Below are 26,402 nucleotides of genomic sequence, written 5' to 3' on the forward strand. Positions count from 1 at the left end.
TCCTTTTAGAAAAGCAGGTTTATTGGTCGGGCTGCTCACCAGGACACAGCAACATGAGAGGTTCCCCAAGCCCACAGAAAACTGCATCTGCCCACAGCTCAAGCCCCTTCAGGCCATCAGCACCAAGGGACCTTGTCCCACAATCCCCAGCCTCCCTCAGCAGAGGGGTCTTCAACCATTCAGAGAAGACAACCAAAAAGGAAAAGAAAGGAAAAAAGAAAAAAAAAAAAAAAAAGCAAAGCTTTGTATTGTATAAAAGGTTTGTGTCCCCAGGCTCCCTCCCCCAATCCCTTAAAACAATGAGCTGCAGTTCTAAAAAGCAGGGCAGAGAAGGTAAGGAGCAGGTGGGGGAAGAAGGAAGCCCTCGGGGCCTCCCTTCAGGCTGTGACTGGGGAGAGGGGCTGTTCTTGCTTCTGACAAACCCCGTTTAATGGGGAGGAACAAAGGGACTCCTGTCTTGAGAACCTGGTCTGAACAGAATCAGGCCTCTGGACTGGGAGCAATACTCCCTTCACCCCGAAAGATTCAGGAAAGGCACCCCAAGGACAAGGAAACCAGTGAGGCCTTGCCTAGCTCTGCTGCTTTAGGATTCTAGCTCTAGGGAAGGATTTTTTCTTTTTTAAACAGCGTCTTGCTCTGTTGCCTAGGATGAAGTGCAGAGGCACCATTAGAGCTCACTGCAGCCTCAAACTCCTGGGCTCTGGCGATCCTCCCTCCTCAGCCTCCCGAGTAGCTGGGACCACAGGCACGTGCCACCATGCCCAGCTAGGGAAGGAGCTTGAGAAGAAACTGCCAAGAGTGAACCAGGGCTGGCTGCTCTGTGATGTGCTCTCCCCACCTCCCCTCCAGCTCTCAACTTGGTGGCAGGGCCAGCACCTTGCTCTCCCTCCTAATTCCCAGCCTGCTGCTGCCCCCTTCTGGGACCCTAATTTTCTGGACTTTGAGAAATGGGCTGCCCCTGGGGGCGCCTCTGAGAGCCCATTTGAGGGATCGGGTGGGGCTGACCTCTTTGTCCTCTTTGGATCACCGCCTTCTCACACTGTCCTCCCTCTTGATTCTGAAAAATGGTCCTGCTGCCCATGGAGAACCACAGTAAGATGGACTTCTCATGCAGCTAGTGAGGGGACTTCCCTCTTCACCCATTTCCACCTTCTCCTAGTTTCCTTTTTTTTTGTTTTGTTGAGATGGAGTCTCACTCTGTCACCCAGGCTGGAGTGCGGTGGCGCGATCTTGGCCCACAGAAACCTCCACCTCCCGGGTTCAAGCAATTCTCCCCACCTCAGCCTCCAAAGTAGCTGGGATTACAGGTATGCGTCACCATCCCTGGCTAATTTTTGTAATTTTAGTAGAGATGGGTTTTCGCCATGTTGGCCAGGCTGGTCTCGAACTCCCGACCTCAGGTGATCCGCCCACCTGGGTCTCCCAAAGTGCTGGGGCTACAGGCATGAGCCACGGAGCCTGGCCAACCTTCTCCTATTTTCCCATTCTCCTTTCCAAAGCCATGGCCATGTGCTCCTGTGTACAGGTGCATAAACACATCAGTGTGCCATCCCTCACATGTCGTTCCCCACTCCTCCTTTCCAGGGCTTCTCTTGGCTCCAGCGTTCCTCTGGGTCCCTCTGCAGATACAGCCTGTGCTGGACCTCCAGCCAGGGTGAGGGCTCATTCTGCTCTCTTCCCCACTGCCTCAGTTTCACCCCAAAGCTGCTTTCACATCCTTCCAGTAGGGGGCCTCCCATGGGGGCAAGGATCCCCTTTAGGATTCAATCTTTTCTCTTTGGGCAGTTTTGGCTTTGAGTCCCCCAGGGTCAGGGTGAGAATGAAGAGCTCAGTGAGCGGAATGACAGCAGCTGGGTGGGTGGTGTGAGGAGAGGCTGAGGGGAAGGCAGCCCCCCGAAAGGGGTCTAACTGTGGAATCACTGCAATTTCCTCTGAGATCCCGGCTTGGATAACCAGGACAGGGATCGCCCATTCCCTTCCCATTCCACCCGGACTGTGACCAAGCGGGGGCTGTCCACTGCGGGGGCTGCCTCCCCATCGGGTCCTAACAGCTCTAAGACTGGGAGGGGAGATCCTGGAGGTGTTGGGGCGGGGCCGTGTTTTCAATTTAGAAAAATATCAGCCAGTTCGGGCCGAGAGAGAATGCGACAGAGGAAGTTCGGAAGGAGCGAGGAATGGGGTGGGTGGCGGCGGGGGCGGCTCAGTCGCTGTCGCTCTTGTCCACCAGCACGGCGTCGGACTCCTCGGTGATCTCCAGCAGCGCGTGCGCGTCGGGGCTGCTCCCGCGCCGCAGGTCGCCGGCCTCCCCGCGCTCCGCGCCGCCCTCGTCGTCGTCGTCGGCGCCCACCTCCACCATCTCGGTGGCCTTGAGCACCTCCACCTGGCCCTCGCGTATCTTCTTGACGTGGAAGGTGAAGGGCGGCACCTTGTAGACCGCGGTCTTGGAGCGCGCGTACACCACGTGGTCGGGCGTGAAGGATTTGCGCAGCTTGTCCCGCGACGTCTTCAGCTTCTCGCGCCGCTCGGCGGGCACCAGGCGCGTGCCCAGCTTGTTCATGCGCTTCTCCAGGGTGTGCCGCGTCTTCTCCAGGTTTTCTTTGGTCTTGAGGCGCGTCTTCTCCAGGTTCTCGCGGGTACGCACCTTGGTCTTCTCCATCTTCTCCTTGGAGAAGGCCTTCTTGAAGTCGTCCACGCGCCGCAGGCCACTGCGCTTGATGCGCTCAGCGCGCGACTCCTCGATAACCTCCTCAACCTCCACCGCCTCGTCCGACGACAGCTCCAGGGCCGCTGCGTCCTCCTCGGGCCGATCGCCCTCGCCCAGCTCCTCGCCCTCCTTCTCTGGCAGCGCCTCCGACTCTTTCAGCGATTTGCTGATGCTCACTTTGGCCGGCAGCTTAACTTCATCCTAAGGGAAGAGGAGAAGGGACATGAGAGGGGTGGGAGGAGGGAGACGTGAGCGAGCCTGAGTCTGGGTGGTGGCGATCCTGGAGAGAGGGGAGCACGGGACACGCGTGGTCCGCAGGAAACTGTCGGGCGCTCAATACATGTGTGTAGGCTCACGCACGTAACATTAGCGCTTTGGGAGACGGAGGCAGGAGGATCGCTTGAATCCAGGAGTTCGAGACCAGCCTGGGCAACACAGCCCCCATCTCCGGCACCCCAACCCCGTGTGGCCATTCTCTCTCTCTCTTTTTTTTTTTTTTTTTTTTTAGACGGAGTCTCGCTCTGTTTCCCAGGCTGGAGTGCAGTGGCACGATCTTGGCTCACCGCAATCTCTGCCTCCCAGGTTCAAGCAATTCTCCTGCCTCAGCCTCCCGAGTAGCTGGGATTACAGGCGCCCGCCACCATGCCCGGCTGAATTCTGTATCTTTAGTAGAGATGGGGTTTCGTCATGTTGGTCAGGCTGGTCTCGAACTCCCGACCTCAGGTGATCCGCCCGCCTCAGCCTCCCAAAGTTCTGGGATTACAGGTGTGAGCCACCATGCCCAACCTCGCACCGCCATTCTCTAAAAAATACATGTGTGTTGAACGAATGGTGACTATACAGACCGCGCGAGCAGGGGACCGAGCTTCGGGTCGGAGATGGGCTGCGTAATAATTGCACTTGGGCTAAAATCTCTGTAGTTGTCCAACCCTGTCCTGTGCCCCGTCCACCCGCAGATGATGTGAAACCACTGCGGCCCTCGGGAGACTTTGGAAATGGGCGAGCGCCCTCTGGTGCCGCAAATCGCACACTGCCCGAGCCAGGCGGAAAAGCAAGTGGTGGGAGTATCTGTTTAGGTTGAAAGCCGGTAGGGGTTTGAGCCCACAGCTAAACCTACCCACCCGAGCAGGTGAAGTAAAGGGAGTGCATTTTCCAGACTCAAGCTATTTCTTTTTTTTTTTTTTTTTTTGAGATGGAGTCTCACTTTGTGGCCCAGGCTGAAGTGCAGTGGCGTGATCTCGGCTCACTGCAACCTTCGCCTCCCAGGTTCAAGCAATTCTCCTGCCTCAGTCTCCTGAGTAGCTGGGACTGCAGGCATGCGCCACCACACCTGGCTAATTTTTTTGTATTTTTTAGTAGAGATGGGGTTTCACCATGTTGGTCAGGCTGGTCTCGAACTCCTGACCTCAAATAATCCACCCGCCTTGGCCTCCCAAAGTGCTGGGATTACAGGCATGAGCCACTGCACCTAGCCTCAAGCTATTTCAGAAGCAGCCTGAGAGATGGAGAACTGTGGTCCACCCTCCCCTACCTCCACCTTCCTTGACTCCTTCATACTGTTTGGCTCCGCCAGTGGTCTTTCTCCCGCTCCCTCACATTTAGAAACTGATGTTGGAAAGAGGAAGAAGCTGGCTGGGAGCCACGGACATGTTTTCTCCCCAGTCTGGACATTTCTTCTGGTTGTGACTTCCCTACCTTGGGATGGAAGAGAGATTACTTTTCAATTCTTGCTTTCCCCACCCCCTGCCCCCCACACAAAGCCTGAGCTCAGAGGTCTAGGAGTAGGATGAGTGGTCTCAGATTCTCCATGACCCTGGAGCTCAGAGCCAGTTCTTAGATTTTCTGTCTTCTCCTTGGAGGATTTAGTACCAGAACTGCTTTCCATTCTGGGAAGATTTTCCAAGATCTTGACTCTGGCCAACATTTCAGAATCTCTGGATCACTCCCTCCCCAACCTCCACCCCCATCAGAAAACAGGGGAGGCTGAGCACAGAAAGGGAAAGGGCAGACCAAGATCATCAATAGGATCTCCTCTTTGGCCCAGACTCCCTTTAGGGACTTCAAATGAAGAAATGAGAGACAGTTGCATTTCTAAAGGGTTTTCGGAAGACCATTTCCCAGAATTGTAAGAAAATTTCTGTCCCCTGAGAAAATGAGGCAACAAAAACTGAGTCCTCTCATAGACACACACCCCCTCCCGCCCCTATATAGGCCGCTCGGTATCTCTGCACCACCTGCTACAGAAATTCCTTCCCCAGCCCCCAACCTCTTTCCTCTTCCCTCCTGTCAACATCCCCCCAGAGTTTCCTGGTTTACACTGAAAACTAGGAACACCCTCTCCCAACTTCCTTCCCTTCTTGTCAATAGCATTAGCAGGGACAAAGAGGGAATGCTGGCTCCACCTCTTCTCTCATTTGGGCACCAGATCTGCTGGGCACCAAGCCACCTCCAGCTCTGTTACCCAACTACACCTCCCAGCAGGCAAGGTGACCTGGGCACAGGGCATGCTGGGACTTGTAGTCTCCCCCTGCCATAGGCGGCTTAGTGCAGATCACTAGGGCATTTTGTTTATCCCTCTGCCTCTTATTCACTGAGGCATTGAAGGGTGTTTTCCTTGTTCTGAGTGTAGGAGAGTCTAATCTCTCTTTGCATTCCCTCTGATTTCCAGTCATTCACTTTGGGGCTCCTTACCCTGCCTGCTACTGGAGTGTGTATCATTTTAGGATCTAAACCTTCTTCATCCATCTCCACCCAGAATTTACCTGCAGCCCCAGTGTGTGTGTGTGTGTGTGCGCGCGTGTGTGTGTGTGTGTATTTTATATATATATATATAAAGATCAGAGCTTATATATATATCAGATATAAGAGCTTAATATATCAGAGCTTATATATAAATATATATAATATATATTATATATATAAATATTCAGCTCTGATCTTTCCTTCATAACCTCCCAGACTAAAAACCCACCCACGCTCCACCAAAGGGTGGAGGAGAGCCCCTCCTTTCACTAAACTCAGACAATGTGAATAGGCTAGGGAGGGATTAAGGGTGACAGGCAGGGAATAGTCAGGAAACAGCCCCAGCTGCTGGAAAACAAATCCACTTTGTCTCTCTGCCCTACCCCCGGCATCCCCCACTTCTCCCCTGCCCCTGCTGCCTGCTCCACCCCTACCCCTAAAGGCTGAGCTGGCTGGTTTTCCTGGCCCCTGGCTTCCTAGATAAAGGTCTTTGCCAGCTGAACTTGGAAGTGAATGGGACTGGGGAGAGAGCTGCAGGCTTCTTACAGCCAGTGCCATCTTCCTAGTGCTCCATGAAAGGTCTCAAACTACAACATAAGGGAGCAGTCCTAGTGAGAGGAGGTTTTTTGCTTTTTTAGTGTTTTTTTTTTTTTTTTTTTGAGACGGAGTTTTGCTCTTGTTCCCCAGGCTGGAGTGCAATGGCGTGATCTTGGCTCACCGCAACCTCCGCCTCCTGGGTTCAAGCAATTCTCCTGCCTCAGCCTCCCAAATAGCTGAGATTACAGGCATGCGCCACCACACCTGACTAATTTTGTATTTTTAGTAGAGATGGGGTTTCTCCATATTGGTCAGGCTGGTCTTGAACTCCCAACCTCATGTGATCCGCCCTCCTTGGCCTCCCAAAGTGCTGGGATTACAAGTGTGAGCCACCGTGCCGGCCTTTTTTTTTTTGAGACATGGTCTCACTCTGTCAGCCAGGTTGGAGTGCGGTGGCGTGATCTCGGCTCACTGCAACCTCTGCCTCCCGGGTTCAAGCGATTTGCCTGCCTCAGCCTCCCGAGTAGCTGGGATTACAGGCATGCGCCACCACACCCGGCTAGTTTTTGTATTTTTTGGTAGAGACAGGGTTCACCATATTGGCCAGGCTGACCTCGAACTCCTGACCTCAAGTGATCTGCCCGCTTTGGCCTCCCAAAGTGCTGGGGTTACAGGCATGAGCCACCGCGCCTGGTCATTTTTGTGTTTTTGTTTGTTTGTTTTGAGATGGGGTCTTGTTCTGTCAACCAGGCTGAAGTGCAGTGGCATGATTACAGCTCACTACAGCCTCAACCTGCTGGGCTCTAGTGATCCTCCTACCTCAGCCTCCCAAGTAGCTGGAACTACAGGTGCACACCAACATGCCCAGCTAATTTTTGTAGTTTTTGTAGAGGCAGAGTCTCACTGTGTTGCCCAGTTTGGTCTTGAACTCCTGGGCTCAAGTGATCCCCTTGCCTTGGCCTCCCAAAGTGCTGAGATTTCTGGCATGAGCCACTGGGCCTGGCCAAGGGGAGGTTTCTTCTTGGATTTAGAAATCTCTCCAGACCAGTAGGGAATCTGGGGGCTCTAACCCCATTCATTGTAGGCTTCTCCTGGAGTGATGGCTTACACGATAGGAGTTGCCTTCTTTCTTTCTTTTTTTTTTTTTGAGACAGAGTCTCACTCTGTTGCCCAGGCTAGAGTGCAGTGGCGCGATCTCGGCTTACTGCAAGCTTTGCCTCCTGGGTTCACGCCATTCTCCTGCCTCAGCCTCCTGAGTAGCTGGGACTACAGTCGTCCGCAACCACACTTGGCTAATTTTTTGTATTTTTTTTTTTTTTTTTTAGTAGAGACAGGATTTCACCATGTTGGCCAGGATGGTCTCGATCTCCTGACCTTGTGATCCGCTGGCCTCGGCCTCCCAAAGTGCTGGGATTACAGGCATGAGCCACTGCGCCCGGCCAGGAGCTGCCTTCTTGGTGGAAGGTCAGGGGACAGAAGACGAAACAACTTGAACTGAATCCTGGGATGATGCCCAATAGGCTGGTCTGGAAAGGGTATTCCACCATTAGCTTTTCCCCTCCACTCCAAGCCAGGTTTCCCCCATGACTCACAGCCTTGGAGTGCTGTCTTGGTCCCACCCATCTGCCTGCTGGTAAAAACCATCACAAACACAATGCAAAATCATCTCCCTCCACCCTAGGCACACAGGCCAGCCACCCTTGTCCCACCCCTACTTCCCTGGCAGAGCTCCTAAGCCAAAGGAAGGATCTCAGGGGATGGCAAGGAGGGACGGCTCTGCTTGTTCTGTTTCCCGTTTTTATTAAACAAAACCACCACTCCCAACAGGCTTGGTTTCCAGAGTTACCTTTAATGACCAGGTCTGAACAAAAGCATGCACAACTCCCCCTGCCCTTTGCCAAGCATGCACAGCTCCTCAATCCTGGATGGACGTAGAGGAGCCACAGGGAGGCTCCCAGCCTCTTCCACTGCACCTGCCAACCATGCTGTCTAAACTTGCACTATGGCTTAGGAAGATTTTTATAAGATTATAATGTCATTGAGCACCTATTATGCATCTGGCCCTTGGCCAGGCACTTCATATTTGTTAGGGAAAAGGGACAGATGCCACATGGGTCTGGGTAGGAGGCTCTCTTGACTTACAGCTGACCAGCTCTAGGTCCCCAACCACTGCCTGGGAATGGCTGGAGGAGACCGGAGAGGTAATTCAGAGACCCAGGATCTGCTTAGAGTGTATGTTAGAAGAGGGTGCAGAGGAGGGGAGAGGTGAAGGGGAGAGAACGTCTTTAAAACTCAGGACCTCTGCTGGAGGTTGCTAAGACAAGGAGATGAGAGACCCCAAGGGCAGAAGTGTCCCTCCCTTCTGCTCTAGCATGCATTCTTGGCAGGGGTGAAACTGCCTCCAAAACGGTGAAAATTGATTCTTGGAGATTGGGAGGGGACTTAGATATCACAATGGTTTCTGCTACTCCCAAGAGCCACAGTACATAAAGGGATATACAGTGTATCTATTGTTTTAACATTTCATGAGGGAGATGAACAGCTTGGTTAAAAATATCTAAAAGGGGCCAAGTGTGGTGGCTTATGCCTGTAATCCCACCACTTTGGGAGGCTGAGGTGGGCATATCACGAGGTCAGGAGATCAAGATCATCCTGGCCAACATGGTGAAACCCCATCTCTACTAAAAATACAAAAATTAGCTCAGTGTGGTGGCACAAGCCTGTAATCCCAGCTACTCGGGAGGCTGAACCAGGGAGGCAGAGACTGCATTGAGGTGAGATCGTGCCACTGCACTGCAGCCTGGCGACAGAGCAAGACTTTGTCTCAAAAAAGAAAACAGAAAAAAAAAATCTAGAAGGGCCAGGCACAGTGGCTCACACCTGTAATCCCAGCATTTTGGGAGGCCAATGCGGGCAGATCACCTGAGGTCAGAAGTTTGAAACCCTGTCTCTACCAAAAAATACAAAAGCTAGCTGGGTGTGGTGGTGCATGCCTGTAATCTCAGCTACTTGGGAGGCTGAGGCAGGAGAATCACTTGAACCCAGGAGGTGGAGGTTGTAGTGAGCCGAGATCATTCCACTGCACTCCAACCTGGGTGACAGAGTAGGACTATGTCTCAAAAAAAAAAAAAAAAAAAAAAAAAGGCCAGGCACGGTGGCTCACGCCTGTAATCCTAGCACTTTGGGAGGCCGAGACGGGTGGATCACGAGGTCAGGAGATCGAGACCATCCTGGCTAACACGGTGAAACCCCGTCTCTACTAAAAATACAAAAAATTAGCCGGGCTTGGTGGCGGGTGCCTGTAGTCCCAGCTACTCGGGAGGCTGAGGCAGGACAATGCCATGAACCCCGGAGGCGGAGCTTGCAGTGAGCTGAGATGGCGCCACTGCACTCCAGCCTGGGCCACAGAGCGAGACTCCGTCTCAAAAAAAAAAAAAACAAAAACAAAAAAACAAAACTAACAGGGGGGTGATTATGAAAACAACAACAACCAACAACAACAGAAACTGACTGGGTGGGGCAGCTCACACCTATAATCCCAGCACTTTGGGAAGCTGACTCGGGAGGATCACTTGAGCCCAGGAATTCGGAACCAGCCTGGGCAACATAGTGAGACCCCATCTCTAAAAAAATTTTTTTTTAAGTTGAGAAACACTGAGCTATAGGAAAAGCCAGAGGACCTGAGCCAGAGCCAGCTAGAATGCCCCCCTCCTGGCCTCTCTGAGTTAGCAGCTTTTGGGCACCCCACCCAAGGCAGGATCTGGCAAACATAAGCGATCTCTTTGCAAAGCATTTTTTTTTTTTTTTTTTTTTTTTTTTTTTGAGACTGAGTCTGGCTCTGTCTAAAAGAAACTGGAAAAAATACGTGTAAATGTTTTCCTCAGCTGCAGGGAGCGGGTGGAGAGGGCACAGAACAGACCCCAGGCCTGGGCCTCAGGACGGCTCTCTCCAAAGAGGCTTTGGGCCAAGCTGGGTTGTCCCTGAGGAGGAGGCAGCAGGCGAAAGGCAGAACCAGAAGTCATGCGCCTTCATGCTGGGCAGCCTTCGGGTGCAGCTTAAGTGTAGGGGAGCATTTACTATTAAAAACAGAAACCAAGAAGTGGGGAAGCCCCTTCCCTTCCCCTCCCACCCCCCACTGTATACACCCCATTCGCCTGAACTCTGCATAACACCAGTGTTCTCACAGTACCCGGCACCCGTCCATAGTGGGCAGTGGCTGGGGATGGCAGCTCTCCTGGCAGCGATCACCACCAGGCTGTGGGCTGACAGTGGATTGGAGAGATACCCCACGCCCACAGAACGGGACCCCGGAGACCCTAAACACTCCCACCGGCTGTCGGCTCCTCTGGGGTGGGCCGGGGACCAGGCTCTGGGTAATATGGCAGTGCCCTAGGCATCTGGTCAAAGGGTGGGAGCTCAGGCACTGTCTCAGGCTTCAGGTCAAAGGGTTCAGTCTCAGGCAGGTCAAAAGGCACGATCTTGGCTGTGGCCGGGTCAGAGGGTGCATTCGGCTTCTTCTTGGGCTAAGATGAGGAAAAGGGGTTTAAATGGGGCTTGGGGTGGATGCGAAAGGAGTTGAGAAAAACGGTCCTTGGTGGCATGCAGAGTAAGGGCTGGTGAGTAGGGAGGGGAGCACAATATATTAGGATGGAAATAAACCACTTTTTTTTTTTTTTTTTTTAAGAAATGGGGTCTTGCTCTGTTGCCCAGGCTGGAGTGCAGTGCACAATCATAGCTCACCGCAGCCTCCAACTCCTGGGCTCAAGCAATCCTCTTACCTCGGCCTGCCAAATATCCAGGACTACAGGTGTATACCATCAAACCCAGCTAATCTTTTTTTTTTTTTTTTTTGGTAGAGACAAGGTCTCGCTATGTTGCCAAGGCTAGAAACTATTTTATTTTATTTTTTTGAGACAGAGTCTCATTCTGTTGCCCAGGCTGGAGTGCAGTGCACGATCTTGGCTCACTGCAACCTCCGACTCCCAGGTTCAAGTAATTCTCCTGCCTCAGCCTCCCAAATAGCTGGGATTACAGGTGCATGCTACCACGCCTGGCTAATTTTGTATTTTTAGTAGAGACCGGGTTTCACCGTGTTGGCCAGGCTCTTCTTGAACTCCTGGCCTCAAGTGATCCTCTTGTCTCGGTCTCCCAAAGTGCTGGGATTACAGGCAGGAACCACTGCACTTGGCCTATTTTATTTTATTTTATTTTGAGATGGAGTCTTTCTTTATCGCCCAGGCTGCTAAACTGTAGTGCAGTGGCGTCATCTCTGATCTCGGTTCACTACAACCTCTGCCTCCTGGCTTCAGTGATTCCCCTGCCTCAGCCTCCCGAGTAGCTGGGATTACAGGTGCGTGCCACCATGCCCAGCTAATATTTTGAATTTTTAGCAGAGACAGGGTTTCACCATGTTGGCCAGGCTGGTCTTGAACTCCTGACCTCAAGTGATCTGCCCTCCTTGGGTTCCCAAAGTGCTGGGATTACAGGCGTGAGCCACCATGCCTGGCCTAGAAACTCATTTTAAATGCTTCATCAAGAGGGCCCTGGGAGCTGGGCATGGTGGCTCACGCCTGTAATCCCTGTAATCCCAGCACTTTGGAGGCCAAGGTGGGTGGATCCCTTGAGCCCAGGAGTTCAAGACCAGCCTGAGCAACATGGCCCAGGTCTCTGCAAAAAATACTGTTAGTGGGGCCGGTGCCACACACCTGTAATCTCAGCTACTTGGCAGGCTGAGGCAGGAGAATCATTTGAACCAGGGAGGTGGAGGTTGCAGTGAGCTGAGGTCCAGCTCTTCACATTTTGGGCAACAGAGCAAGACTCTGTCTCAAAAAGGGAAAAAAAAAAAAAAAAAAAAAGAGGGCCCTGGGGCCAAAAGGGGTGGGGCAAACCCAAGCCCATGAATTAACAAACAGCTTCAATTGAACCCCTCCCTTCCTCCCTCTACAATATTCCCTAGTCCCATTCTTGGGCTTCCACCTTCAACCCCTCCCCAGCCATAATCATAGGAAGGCTATGGAGGCTGCTAGAGGTTATCCAAGGAGTTTTCTAAGAGGCCATTTGTTGGATTTTAACTGGGGAGGCTCAGATGAGTAAATATGAAGGCACACGACTTCACTGTCTTCAGAGTCAGACTCTGCCAATCCCAGTTTTGTTGTTGTTGTTGTGTTTTAGACGGAGTCTTGCTCTGTCACCCAGACTGTGGAGTGCAGTGGTGTGATCTTGGCTCACCGCAACCTCCGCCTCCTGGGTTCAAGTGATTCTCCTGCCTCAGCCTCCCGAGTAGCTGGGATTACAGGTGTGTGCCACCACACCCAGCTAATTTTTTTTTGAATTTTTGGTAGAGATGGAGTTTCGCTATGTTGGTCAGGCTGGTCTTGAACTCCTGACCTCAAGTGGTCCATCCACCCCAGCCTCCCAAAGTGCTGGGATTACAGGCATGAGCCAGCGTGCCCAGCTTAATCTGTTTTCATTCTTCCCTGGGGTAAGGTGGACACAGGGTGCTACCCCAAATGAGGAGAGGGATAGGCATGGAAGAGGGACATCCTGGCAATTTCCCTTTGGCCATGTCCCGGCCTTCTGTCTTTCTCACCACTCCTCCCTCTCGCTATCACTTAAGATATCATACACTAAAATGCACAGGGAAATCAGGATCCAAAACCAAGCTCTATTTTTTTTTTTTTAAAGATAGGATCTCTCTATGCTGCCCAACCTGGCCTCAAGTTCCTAGTCTCAAGCGATCCTCCTGTCTCAACCTATTGAGTAGCTGGGACTACAGGCACACATCACTGTGCCTGGCAAAACCAAGCTATTTTTATGACAGGTGAGCCTATGTCCCGGGGACCTCTGCAGCAGCCCCTAACTCTCTCTCCTGAGGGGCTTAGTTGCCAAAGACAATAGGCTTCTTGCTTTGAGCAATCAGAAGCCAGGAGAGAGGGACACTTGGGGGGCACTATTAGACTCAGGCGATAGCAGTATTCGACAAAGCCTGATAGCAGTATTCGACAAAGCCCGTAGTCTCAAAAAAACAAAGCAGCAGGTCCCAACCTGCCCTGCAGGGTACAAGGAGGAGGTGGCAGTGGCAGAGAGGCTGAAGAGAAAGGGAACCAACATGTCCCTCTCCTAGGCAGGTGTGGAGTCCCTGCCAGGGCACACCACGGCCAACCAGGAGCTCCACTCCTTCCCTACACCCCTCCCCTCCCACCATCACCAGGCCAGGTGACTACACATTGCCTCTACTTCAGCACTCACAAGGCTAAGCAGCTAATGGCCACTCATAGCCAACACCGCACACGCACACACACACCCATGCACACGCAAAGCTGCCCCAGCGCCAGGACTGTGCAACTAACTCCCTCAGCAAGTGGCGGAGCCACAGCTACCCCTAGGTTAGTCAGGGCTAGTCTTCACCCAGCTTTCTGCTGCAGAGCCCAGAACGGAAGGAGGGGGTGGGGAGCAGTCAGTGTAGCGGAAGGGTACACCTGGGTTCTGGCTCCAGTTTGACTCCCAATCACTTGAGTGACAATAGGCTAGTGACTTCCCCTCTCTGGGCCTCAGCTTCCTAAACCACAAAATGAAGGAGATGAAGTTGATCACAGTGTCGTCTAGCTCAAGAAATGGATAATGAGGCCAGGTATAGTGGCTCACGCCTGTAATCCTAGCATTTTGGGAGGCCGAGGCAGACGGATTGCTTGAGCCCAGGAACTGGAGACCCTGGGCAACATGGAGAAACCCCATCTCCACCAAAAAATACAAAAATTAGCTGGGTATGGCAGTGTACATCTGTAGTCCTAGCTACTTGGGGGCCTGAGGCAGGAGGAATGCTTGAGCCCAGAAGGCAGGGGCTGCAGTGAGCCATGATAGCTGCCACTGCATTCCAGCCTGGGCAACAGAGCGAGACCCTGTCTCGGAAAAACAAAACAAAACAAAAACCAAAAAAAAAAAAAAAAGAAAAGAAAAATTTAAAAAATTTATAATGACAGAATGATGATTCACAATGTTATATTTCCCAAAAAAAAAAGGCCCAAGCCACTCCTACTTCTGAGGTTAGTTGCTTAGCAACAATATCCCCTCCCCTCTTGCTATCAGTTGCCCACTCTTTGTTGTCTCTTCATGCTTTTGACTTTGACCTTTACAATATGAAAAATAAGGCCGGGTGCGGTGGCTCAAGCCTGTAATCCCAGCACTTTGGGAGGCCGAGGCGGGTGGATCACGAGGTCAGGAGATCGAGACCATCCTGGCTAACATGGTGAAACCCCGTCTCTACTAAAAATACAAAAAACTAGCCGGGCGTGGTGGTGGGCGCCTGTAGTCCCAGCTACTCGGAGGCTGAGGCAGGAGAATGGCGTGAACCTGGGAGGCGGAGCTTGCAGTGAGCCGAGATCGCGCCACTGCACTCCAGCCTGGGTGACACAGCGTGAGACTCCGTCTCAAAAAAAAAAAAAAAAAAGAAAAAGAAAAAGAAAAAGGCCGGGTGGCTTACGCCTATAACCCCAGCACTTTGGGTGGCCGAGGCAGGAGTATCACTTGGGCCCAGGAATTCAAGACCAGCCTGGGCAATAGTGGGGACCCTCTAGAAAAAAAATTTAGGCTGGGCACGGTGACTCAGGCCTGTAATTCCAGCACTTTGGGAGGCTGAGGCAGGTGGATCACCTGAGGTCAGGAGTTCGAGACCAGCCTGGCCAACATGGTGAAATCCCGTCTCTGCTAAAAATACAAAAATTAGCCAGTTATGGGGGCGCACGCCTGTAATCCCAGCTACTTAGGATGGTGAGGCATGAAAATTGCTTGAATCCAGGAGGTGGAGCTTGCAGTGAGCCGAGATCATGCTACTGCACTCTAGCCTGGGTGACAGAGCAAGACTCTGTCTGAAAAAAAAAAAGAAAAAAAGAAAAAATTAAAAAATTAGCTGGGCATGTAGATTCAGCTATTCAGGAGGCTGAGATGGTGAGATGGGAGGATTGCTTGAGCCTAGGAGTTTGAGGCTGCCGTGAGCTACGATAGCACCACTCCAGCCTGGGCTACTGAGCTAAGACCCTTTCTCAAAAAAAAAAAAAAAAAAAAAAAAAGGATGGAGGAGCCCAGGGATAGTATGATTTCCTTTGGTCTTGGGAACACCCCTAAAAATACCCTCCCTGCTTTGGACCCAGTGACCAGGAAAAACAACCCAAACTGAGTTTGGGAGGAAGGATGTATTATGCATACTCTCCATGGCCGCTGGGTTTTAGGGATGAAAGGGACTAAAGCCCTGGGTTGAGAATATTTTTGGACAAAGGTTTGGGGTTCTTCTGGAGCAAGGTAGCCCTAATTTGCATTGAATCCAGGAAAGAGGTACAGGATGGGCTGAGATTTGTGGAGGAGAAGCCATCAGGTTCTCGTTCCAGCCCTGGTCCCTCCCCTTCAATGCCCATGAGACACCTAATCTCTTAAATGCTTCCTGGCCCTTATCCCCAAGCACTTGGAGCAGGTCTGATGGTCTGTTGCTGCTGGTCCATATGTAAGTCACTGACTTTGCCTCCTCAAAACTGCTCCAGAACACATTTATAATCATGAGCCGCATAATGACGTTTCAGTCAATGGACGGCATACACAACCGTGGTCCCATAAGATTGTAATGGAGGCTGGTCGTGGTGGCTCGTGCCTGTAATCTCAGCACTTTGGGAGGCCAAGGCGGGTGGATTGCTTGAGGCCAGGAGTTCGAGACCAGCCTGGCCAACATGGTGAAACCCTGTCTCTATTAAAAATGCAGAAATATTAGCCAGGCATGGTGGCACACACCTGTAAATCCCAGCTACTTGGAAGGCTGAAGAAGAACAATCGTTTGAACCTGGGAGGCAGAGGGGTTGCAGTGAGCCACGATCGTGCCACTGCACTCTAGCCTGACATTGTAGCCGTCATAATCTGTTAGTGAAATGAATTTCTCAAGTGTTTGTAGTGATTACTGGTGTAAACAAACCTGCTGCACTACCAGTTGTATAAAAGTCTAGCCCATACAATTATATACAATACATAATACTTGATATCGATAATAAATCACTGTATTACTGGTTTATGTATTTACTATACTATACTATTTTTTGAGACAGAGTCTTGCTCTGTTGCCCAGGCTAGAGTGCAGTGGCGCGATCTCAGCTCACTGCAACCTCTGCCTCCCAGGTTCAAACGATTCTCCTGCCTCAGCCTCCCAAGATTACAGGCATGTGCCACCACGCCCAGCTAATTTTGTATTTTTAGTAGAGACGGGGTTTCTCCATGTTGGTAAGGCTGGTCTCTAACTCCCCACCTCAGGTGATTCGCCCGCCTCAGCCTCCCAAAATGCTGGGATTACAGGCATGAGCCACCGCGCCCGGCCCTGTATTTCCATTTTATCCCCACTTTCTGGATCTAAAAGAGCTCTACTCGGCCGGGCGCGGTGGCTCAAGCCTGTAATCCCAGCACTTTGGGAGGCCGAGACGGGCGGATCACGAGGTCAGGAGATTGAGACCATCCTGGCTAACACGGTGAAACCCCGTCTCTACTAAAAAATACAAAAAACTAGCCGGGCGAAGTGGCGGGCGCCTGTGGTCCCAGCTACTCGGGAGGCTGAGGCAGGAGAATGGCGTGAACCCGGGAGGCGGAGCTTGCAGTGAGCTGAGATCCGGCCACCGCACTCCAGCCTGGGCGACAGAGCCAGACTCAGTCTCAAAAAAAAAAAAAAAAAAAAAAAGAGCTCTACTCTGCAAATTGTTGCCTGGAGGGGATGGTTAATGGGTACAAAAATACAGTTAGATAGAAGGAATAAGATCAAATGTTCAGTAGCACAATAGGGTGATATAGTTAACAGAAATTATTGCATATTTCCAAATAATTAAAGGAGTGGAATTGGGATGTTCCTAACACAAGGAAATGATAAATGCTTGATATGACGGATACTCTAATTACCCTGATTTGATCATGATACATTGCATGCTTGTCCCAGAATATCACATGTACTCCAAAAATATGTACGACTATTATGTATCCATAATAATTAAAAATAAAGCCTTTTTAAATTTAAAAATAAACAAACTGGATGCACGTGGTAGTTCATGCCTGTAGTCCCAGCACTTTGGGAGGCCCAGGCAGGAGAACTGTTTGAACCCAGGAGTTTGAGATCAGTCTGGGCAACTAAGTGAGACCCCGGACTCTACAAATATGAAAAAAAAAACCAATTTGCTGAGCATGCTGTTGGGCACCTGTAGTCCTAGCTAATCGGGAGGCTGAACCAGGAGGATCACTTGAGCCCAAGAGTTCAAGACTGCAGTAAGATATGACTGTGTCACTGCACTCCAGCTTGGGCAACAGAGTGAGACCTTGTCTGAAAAACAAAACAAAAAAAACCCAAAAAACAAATTGTTGCCTGGAAGAATTGGCTCTTTAATGATAATAGCTCCACTCATCTGCATGGTATTTTATTTTATTCATTAATTATTATTATTATTATTTTTTTTGTTTTTTTTTTTTTTTTTTTGAGACGGAGTCTCGCTCTGTCGCCCGGGCTGGAGTGCAGTGGCCGGATCTCAGCTCACTGCAAGCTCCGCCTCCCGGGTTCACGCCATTCTCCGGCCTCAGCCTCCCGAGTAGCTGGAACTACAGGCGCCCGCCACCTCGCCCGGCTAGTTTTTTGTATTTCTTAATAGAGACGGGGTTTCACCATGTTAGCCAGGATGGTCTCGATCTCCTGACCTCATGATCCGCCCGTCTCGGCCTCCCAAAGTGCTGGGATTACAGGCTTGAGCCACCGCGCCCGGCCTATTATTATTATTTTTGAGATGGAGTCTCACTGTGTCGCCCAGCCTGGAGTGCAGTAACACGATCTCGGCTCACTGCAACCTCTGCCTCCTGGGTTCAAGTCATTCTTCTGCCTCAGCCTTCCGAGTAACCAGGATTACAGGTCCTCACCACCATGCCCGGCTAATTTTTAGTAGACAGGGGTTTCACCATGTTGGCCAGGCTGGTCTCCAACTCCTGACCTCAAGTGATCCACCTGCCTCGGCCTCCCAAAGTGCTGGGATTGCAGGCATGAGCCACTTCGCCCGGCCTCTGCATGGTATTTTGGAGCACCTGCCTCTATATTCACAATCTGACCTGATCCTCCTGCAGCCCTCAGCCCACTAACTCCTATAACTAGAAGAATTCACTTCTCTCATTCACTAACTGTTGCTAGCTAAGTGTCGCCTGATAGGATGCGATGTCAAACTGCTAGATTTTGTTTGGGAGACAGGGAAGGAAATGCCAGAGAAGGGCAGTGATGACTCAGAAGTGAGTTTAAGATGAGGGCTGTGGTATCTTGGGGTGGGAGGTGCTGAATTTCTTGTGTGTGTGTATGTGTGCATGTTCAAATGCAAACTTAAGCTGTGAAATCATTAAGTCTAGAAGTTCCCTGAATATGGGGTGGAGCCATACAAGGGATTCCCTCCTTTTCTCCCCAGGAATAGGGTATGGAAGGCCAGATGTCTGGATCCTACAACTGGAGACTTCCCATCCTTGGTGTTCTCCTCTGCCCTGCCCCCACTGCCATATCATCAACTCCCATCCCTGAAGTGGGGAATACAGCATCCCTTCCCCCATGGCTCCTCCAGAGAATTCACACCATCCCAGGAACCTTTCTCCAAATTTCTGTCTCTTTGCCTGGCCACCCAAGCATCCTCCCCCTTCAGCCGGACTTTACCATAAATGCTGCTGCCCCCAATCTTCCCTAATAGGCCTGCCAAGGCACAGAGCTATTTTTACCTCCTTCCCTTCTCAGGCCTGCAGACCTTGGGGAGGAGCAGGAGCAGCCTCTGCTTTCCTCCAGCAGCTGGGTCCCCACCCCATCGTCCCCACCTGGAACATCTGCTCTGCAGCTCAGGGAAGTTCTGCTTTCCCAAGCCTCACCCCATTTGCTGGAATCTTTTCCTTACTTCTGAAGTCCTCCCCAGGTGGGAGCCATTTTAGTTCTTAGTTATTCCCTCTGTGGGTTTGGGACTCCATTTGAGCTACTCTTACTACCTCAATTCTCTGTCCCCCACTGGCCTTGGTTTAGTGCAGATGCATTTGAAGTCACCTGTGATTAGAACACATTCCCTCCCACCCCCTGAAATATAGACATATCCCTTCAGATTGCTGGAGAGGGTGGAACAAAGGGATGCCACCGGCCTCTGCAGAGAAGTCTTTCTCCCTCCCTACCTTTCCTTCTTCTCTCAGAATCTCCATCTTTGGCATAGGGAAGTTTACCTTGAGGCCAAGACCTTTCCCAGGTTCTATGGTCTGGGACAGTTAGAGTGAGAAGGGTCACCTCTTGAGCTCTTCATGGTGGCCCTCGGCCACACCAGGCTCTGGAGGAAATATAGAGCTGGCTTGCTGTCCCAGATCCCTGTCTTGTTCCCCTCCTCTCAATGTCCCCAGTACTAAGCAGGTCTCTTAAAAACATCAAAGAAACCCTGTGCCTTCCTCCAAGCGAGGTTGGAGCTAAGTGGGAAATAGCTCTGGGCAAACATTTTCTATCCAAATAGTGCTTGAGCAGGGGAAGTAAAGCCTTTTTTTTTTTTTTTTGAGACGGAGTCTGGCTCTATTGCCCAGGCTGGAGTGCAGTGATGCGTCCTCCAAACCACTGCAAAAACTCCGCCCTGGAGTTTACCATTCTCCTGCCTCAGCCCTCCTTTGATGGCTGGGACTGGGAGCAGCGCGCAGGCACCTTTGTTTTTTTTTTGGGGTGAAATACCGTGCCGGAACGTGCAGTGGCGGATCTCCCAGCTGCGGTAAGCGCCACGAGGTTACGCTTCATTCTCCTGCCTCAGCGCCGAGTAGCTGGGACTACAGGCGCCGCCACCTGCGCCCGGCTAAGTTTTTATTTTAGTAGAGCCCGGGGTTTCACTGTGTTAGCCAGGATGGTCGATCTCCTGGCCTCGTGATCCCGCCCGTCTCAGCCTCCCCAGAGATGCTGGGATTACGGGCTTGAGCCACAGCGCCCGGCCACGCCCTGCTAGTTTTGTATTTTTTATTAGAGCCCGGGGTTTCACCGTGTTAGCCAGGATGGTCTCGATCTTCTGACCTCGTGATCCGCCCGTCTCGGCCTCCCAAAGTGCTGGGATTACAGGCTTGAGCCACCGCGCCCCGCCGGGAAGTAAAGCTTTTTAAAAGCCACGTATATGCCTCCTGGGAGGAGTCAGTCATCGGTGTAAGGGTGGGGAGGGGGACAAGTGCCATTTCTGCCTCTGTCTCACCACCTCAGATAGGTACCGGCTGACCCACCTTTCTGTCTCTACTCTTCCCAGATACTTGTCCGGATCTGCATCTATCTTAACTCCTCCTGGGGAGACCAAGCCAAGGACCCCCTCATCTCACCCCAGATGGTCACTCAGAACCGGCTCCACCAGGCCCCAGAGCAGTCAGCAGAGCCACAACTCCCGGAAAGGGGTCTTATAACTTGGAGGGTGTGAGAAATCCAGCCTTCCCTTTCTTTCCATCCCCTTCGGCAGGGAAAGGAAGGGGAGAGCGGAGCACAGACTAACCTCCCCGCCCCGCACGATCCCGCCTCACTGGGGTTACGAGCATCAGCAGGCCTTTGGGAGGCAGGGAGGAGCCAGGCTGGAACCCTTCCCGCCCAGCCCAAGATATTATCCACGATGGCACTGCGGAGGCGGCGTGGAGAGGAGCAGCATAGAAACCCGAGACTCCTAGGTTTATTGGGGGTTATGATCCAAAAGTTACATTTTTATCCAAGTGGGAGGAATGGGGAGAGGTGCAAAGAAAGCAACAAGTGGTTCCAGGCGGAGCCGGGGGTGTGGGGGCGCCAGCCTCCTCCCGCCCGCTGCGCGGCTGCGCCTGGCCCCCGCCCCCGCAGGCATGCGGGGTGATTCACCGCGCCCAGACTGCGCCCAGACCGCCGGACCCCGCAGAGGCTGTCCACCCACTCCTCCAGCCACCCTTGCACTCCTGACGCCCACTCTTCCCCGCCCAGCCCCGCCCGCTTCCAGGAGGCCCAGGGTGCCCGCGAGCCGCGGGTGAGGGTGTCCTCAAGGGCCTGAAAATGCCTGGAGGCCAGGAGCAGAGCGCAGCGAAGGGACAGGGGTGGGCCGCCGAGGCCGATGCGGGGGCGCGGGGGCGCAGGGTCGGGGGAGGAGGTTGGCGGTCGCGTCCCCCGCTTGGCACAGCTCCCTCTGGTGCGTGCCTGAGCCCTGAATCACCCGCTATATCAGGCCCGCAGGCGCGGAGGCCCCAGGCCCGGGCCCCGCAGCCAGTGTCCGCTTACAGCGGACCCCAACGATCGCCGGGGACCCCCGACTTTCCTAGAAACTTCCCCCAAGTAGGAAGAAGTTTGACAGAACCAATTAGGAGGGAGCAGTCTGCGGGAGGCAGCGTCCTCAAGTCCACCCGCTAATTCGGTTCTGCTACAAGTCTGGGACCAGAGGGAAGGATCTGAGTGGGGAGGTGCGAGGTGCAGAGCGCGCCCCTCTACGCGCCCCAGGAGTTCGCCGCTCCCTCCACCCCATCCCACCCCACCCCACCCCACCCCAGTCGCGCTCGCCGGAAGGAGGGTGGATCTCCTGGGCGCTCGGACCAGGCTGGGAAGGGAGCCGCGCCACGGGCAAGTCTCCCCACCCCAAATCCCAGGCCGGAGACGCGGGCCGGGCGCGGGAGCTCTGGGCGCCGTCCGCTCCGTGGGCTCACCTGGTAGATCATGACTTTAAAGTTGCGGCGCCGCAGCAGCTCAGCCTCGTTGACCTCCAGCTTCTTGATCTGACCCGCCTGGCGCTCCAGGCTGCCGCGCACGGTCTTCACGTTGACGCTGACCTTGCGCACCTTCTCCAGCAGCTTGCTCACCGTATTGCTCGTGGTGGCGTGCGCCTTGCCTAGCTTGCTCAGCTCGCCCTGGATGCTCTGCACGGCGCCCTCCATCTCCGCCTGTCGCTCCTCCAGCTGTGCTTGGGTTAGCTGGATCTGGTCTACGGCCCCGATGATTTTGTCCAGGAGGCTCAGCACCAGGACGCCGTTCACCTGGTCCGACTTGATCAGCTCTTCTGAGACGGCCCCCGACGGCTCCTCCGCCGCCTGCGCCCCAGCGGAGGAAAGCTCCGGGGCCTCGGCGTCGGGGTACCCGGGAAGCGGCCGCTCGACAATGTAGAGCGTGGGGTCCTCCATGGCTACCCGGAGCCGTGCGTGGCCCGCTGGGTGGAGCTGGAGCTGGAGCGGGAGACCAGGAGAGAAGCAGGAGCGGAAGGGGGGAAAGCAAGCGGGCGAGAGCCGAGAGCAGAGGAAACTCGAGCCACGTCCGTGCGCACCGGGACAGCGGCCAGAACTGCCGGGCGGGGGATCGGTGAGCTCCCCGGCTCCCCGGCCAAACTCCGTAGTCTGATCGCTCATTGGCTGGCCCCACCCCAGAAAGGGAGGGACCGGGGCAGAAGGGGAGATCGACGAAGGGGGGCGGCGGAGGGGGACCCAAGAGCCGAGAGCCCCACCCTTCCCGGGATGGTTGGAATAGTTGGAGCGGGAGACTAGGGCCTCCGCTGGCGCTGGCGGCGGGAGCGGGACGGGCGGAGGAATGTGATCTGAGGAAGGGAATCAGGTTCTAAGAGTGTTGATCTCTGTTTCCCTCTCACTTGAATTGCTCATCCGAAAATCCTCAAGATCTGGGAGTGGGGTGGACCAGGAGATTCTGAAATTATAGGCAAAATCTTGTATTTGCCTGTGCCTAGTGTTTTTTTTTTTTTTTTTTTTTTTTTTTGAGACAAAGTCTGGCTCTGTCGCCCAAGCTGGAGTGCAGTGGCGCGATCCTGGCTCACTGCAAGCTCCGCCTCCTGGGTTCACGCCATTCTCCTGCCCCAGCCTCCCGAGTAGCTGGGACTACAGGCGCCCGCCACCGCGCCCGGCTCATTTTTTTTTTTTGTATTTTTAGTAGAGACGGGGTTTCACTGTGGTTTTGATCTCCTGACCTTGTGATCCGCCCGCCTCGGCCTCCCAAAGTGCTGGGATTACAGGCGTGAGCCACCGCGCCCGGCCTACCTGTGCCTAGTTTTTGAGCGCAAAAGGACCCTTGCCCTTTACAATCTTTTTTAAGAGGCCTCTCGGATTTCCTCATCACCAACCCCAACCAGGTTACTAATCCAGGGGTAAGCTTAAGGGGTTGTTTGTGGGAGGGAAGGAAGAGAGAAGTACTTGGGGTCACGGTGGTGGTGAAGGGCTGCTAAGCTCCTCGAAGTTCCTTTTAGAATTGTCCTAATAGAGTAGAATTAAAATGGGCAATCACATGGAAAGTAAAGCACACCTCCCAACTCCCCTTTTTGAGACAGGGTCTCACTCTGTCACCCAGGCTGGAGTGCAGCGGTCCGATCACGGTTCACTGCAGCCTCGACCTCCTGGGCTCAAGTAATCCTCCCACTTCAGCCTCCTGAGTAGATGAGACTGCAGGAGCGTGCCACCACAACCAACTAATTTTTTTCTATTTTTATTTTTTTAGAGACGGGGTCTACACTATTTTGCCCAGGCTGGTCTCGAACTCCTGAGCTCAAGTGATCTGCTGGCTTTAGCCTCCCAAAGTGCTGGGAGTCACCGCGCCTGGTGTAAAGTCCTTTTTTAAAGCCCATCTCTCTTAGGCCGGCGCAGTGGCTCATGCCTGTAATCCCAGCACTTTGGGAAGCCCAGGCGGGTGGATCACGAGGTCAGGAGTTCAAGACCAGCCTGGCCAAGATGGTGAAACCCCATCTCTATTAAAAAAAAAAAAAATTAGGCTGGGCACAGTGGCTCATGCCTGTAATCCCTGCATTTTGGGAGGCCGAGGTGGGCGGATCACCTGAGGTCGGGAGTTGGACCTCAGCCTGACCAACATGGAGAAACCCCATCTCTACTAAAAATACAAAATTAGCCAGGCATGGTGGCACATGCCTGTAATCCCAGCTACTCGGGAGACTGAGGCAGGAGAATCTCTTGAACCCAGGGGGTGGAGGTTGCAATGAGCCACTGCACTCCAGCCTGGGCGACAGAGTGAGACTCTGTCTCAAAAAAGCAAAAACAAAAACAAAAACCCAAAAAACCCACCTCTCACCTCTCTAAAAATCACCTTTCCCTGTGTTCCCCCTCCCACCCTCCCTCAGAGGCAGCTGACACCAATCTCAGTGAGCAGGATCTAGGAGTCCATTCCTCTTTCAAGATTCTGGGGACTAACATTAAGCCATCGGAGAGACCATCAAATCCCAGCCCTTCATTCGACATCTGCAGAGGACAGGTGGCTTGCCAGAGATCACTTGCAGGTTAGTGTTGGCATTGGCACTTGAACCCAGGTCTGGACTCCTGCTTTTGTGCTCTTTCCACCTTAGTACTCTAAGCCTTCCACTGGGGCAGGGAGACAGGCACCCATGGCCACTCCCCAACCCCTACGTGCTGTTTCGGAGGATTAACCAAAGCGTATTTTCATCCATGCTGGGTACAAGGGAGCAGGCAATCTGAGCAGGCCCAAGGAGGGTTCTTAGTGCAGAAGTCCAGAAATAGGGAGGCTGCCCATCCTCCCCCATTTTGCTGTATAGCACAGCACTGGTGCTGTGAGTCTCTGGAGGGGCCCCAGCTCCCTTTCCCACAGAAAAGCGGCAACCCTTTTCCCTGCTTAGGAAACCACACTCAGGTTTCCCCAGCTGGCTGGATGATGGTCCTGGCAAAAGGTCACTTCTAGTCTGGTATCCACTATCATTAGGAAGAGTGAAAAACTGGTCTATGGGGACCCAGGGCCTCCTCAATCCAGACAGAGAACCCACCAACTCAGAAAGGAGCCCCACAGTGCAGGGACTGGGTTAGTGTCCTAACAACATTTTAGGGTTTTTTAAGGGTTTACACCACCATATTTGTTAGCTGAAATTCTCACAGAAAATGGAGCCATCAAATAGGGCTGTTTATCAGTTTATCCTGAAGTACTGTTTCTACTAGAAAGGCAAGATACATGGTTACTGGTAACCTCTTTTTTCCTTTTTTTCATTTGAGACGGAGTCTTGCTCTCTCACCAGGCTGGAGTGTAGTGGCGCAATCTTGGCTGACTGCAAACTCCGCCTCCCGGGTTCAAGTGATTCTCCTGCCTCAGCCTCCCGAGTACCTGGGACTATAGGCGCCCGCCACCACACCCAGCTAATTTTTTGTTTGTTTGTTTGTTTGTTTTGAGATGGAGTCTTGCTCTGTCACCCAAGCTGGAATGCAATGGCATGATCTTGGCTCACTGCAACCTCTACCTTCTGGGTTCAAGCGATTCTCCTTCCTCATCCTCCTGAGTAGCTGGGACTACAGGCATGCGCCACCACACCTGGCTAATTTTTGTATTTTTAGTAGAGACAGGGTTTCGCCATGTTGGCCAGGCTGTTATCGAACTCCTGACCTCAGACGATCCACCTGCCTTGACCTCCCAGAGTGCTGGGATTACAGGCGAGAGCCACCGCGCCCAGCCATTTTTTTTGTATTTTTAGGAGAGATGGAGTTTCACCGTGTTGGGCAGGATGGTCTCAATCTCTTGACCTCATGATCCACCCACCTTCCCCTCCCAAAGTGCTGGGATTACAGGTGTGAGCCACTGCGCCCCACCTTTCTTTTCCTTTTTTTTTTTTTTTTGAGACAGGGTCTCACTCTGTTGACCCTGCAGCCTCGACCTCCCTGGTTCAGGTGATCCTCCCACCTCAGCCTCCTGAATAACTGTGACTATAGGCGCACACCACCACACCCGGCTAATTTTTGTATTTTTTGTAGAAATGGGGTTTCACCGCCGGGCGCGGTGGCTCAAGCCTGTAATCCCAGCACTTTGGGAGGCCGAGACGGGCGGATCACGAGGTCAGGAGATCGAGACCATCCTGGCTAACACGGTGAAACCCCGTCTCTACTAAAAAATACAAAAAACTAGCCGGGCGCGGTGGCGGGCGCCTGTAGTCCCAACTACTCGGGAGGCTGAGGCAGGAGAATGGCGTGAACCCGGGAGGCGGAGCTTGCAGTGAGCTGAGATCCGGCCACTGCACTCCAGCCTGGGCGGCAGAGCGAGACTCCGTCTCAAAAAAAAAAAAAAAAAAAAAGAAATGGGGTTTCACCATGTTGCCCACGCTGGTCTCAAACACCTAGGCTCAAGGGATCCACCTGCCTTGGCCTCCCAAAATGCTAGGAATACAGGCGTGAGCCACTTCGGCTTTGTTTTCTCCAACTTTTTTTTTTTTTTGAGACGAGGTCTTGCTCTGTCACGTAGGCTGAGTGCAGTGGCACAATCACAGCTCTTGACCTCCTGGGCTCAAGTGATCCTGCCACCTCACCCTCTTGAGTAGCTTGGACTACAGGTGTGCCACCACACCGGGTACCCTAACACTTCAATAACTGTTTTCTCACAAACAAATGGCTTTCTCGTTTGAGGTTCAAGTAGAATGAAGCTGGTATATAAGATCATATATACACATATAACTGCTAGAACTGG

At 52.8% G+C, this 26,402-nt stretch overlaps 1 protein-coding gene across 1 annotated transcript; it reads right to left on the minus strand.

The window, feature by feature from the left end:
* On the minus strand, window positions 1-22,540 carry CAVIN1 (caveolae associated protein 1). The gene is made up of 2 exons (XM_003913072.4): window positions 21,650-22,540; window positions 1-2,905 (listed from the first exon to the last, which is right to left on the minus strand). Exons 1-2 carry the CDS (start codon window positions 22,340-22,342, stop codon window positions 2,201-2,203), a joined length of 1,398 nt encoding a protein of 465 aa, XP_003913121.1. The 5' UTR covers window positions 22,343-22,540; the 3' UTR covers window positions 1-2,200.
* Window positions 22,541-26,402: the final 3,862 nt, after the last annotated feature.

Source organism: Papio anubis, chromosome 17 (assembly GCF_008728515.1).
Source record: "Papio anubis isolate 15944 chromosome 17, Panubis1.0, whole genome shotgun sequence".
Classification (NCBI taxonomy): domain Eukaryota; kingdom Metazoa; phylum Chordata; class Mammalia; order Primates; family Cercopithecidae; genus Papio; species Papio anubis.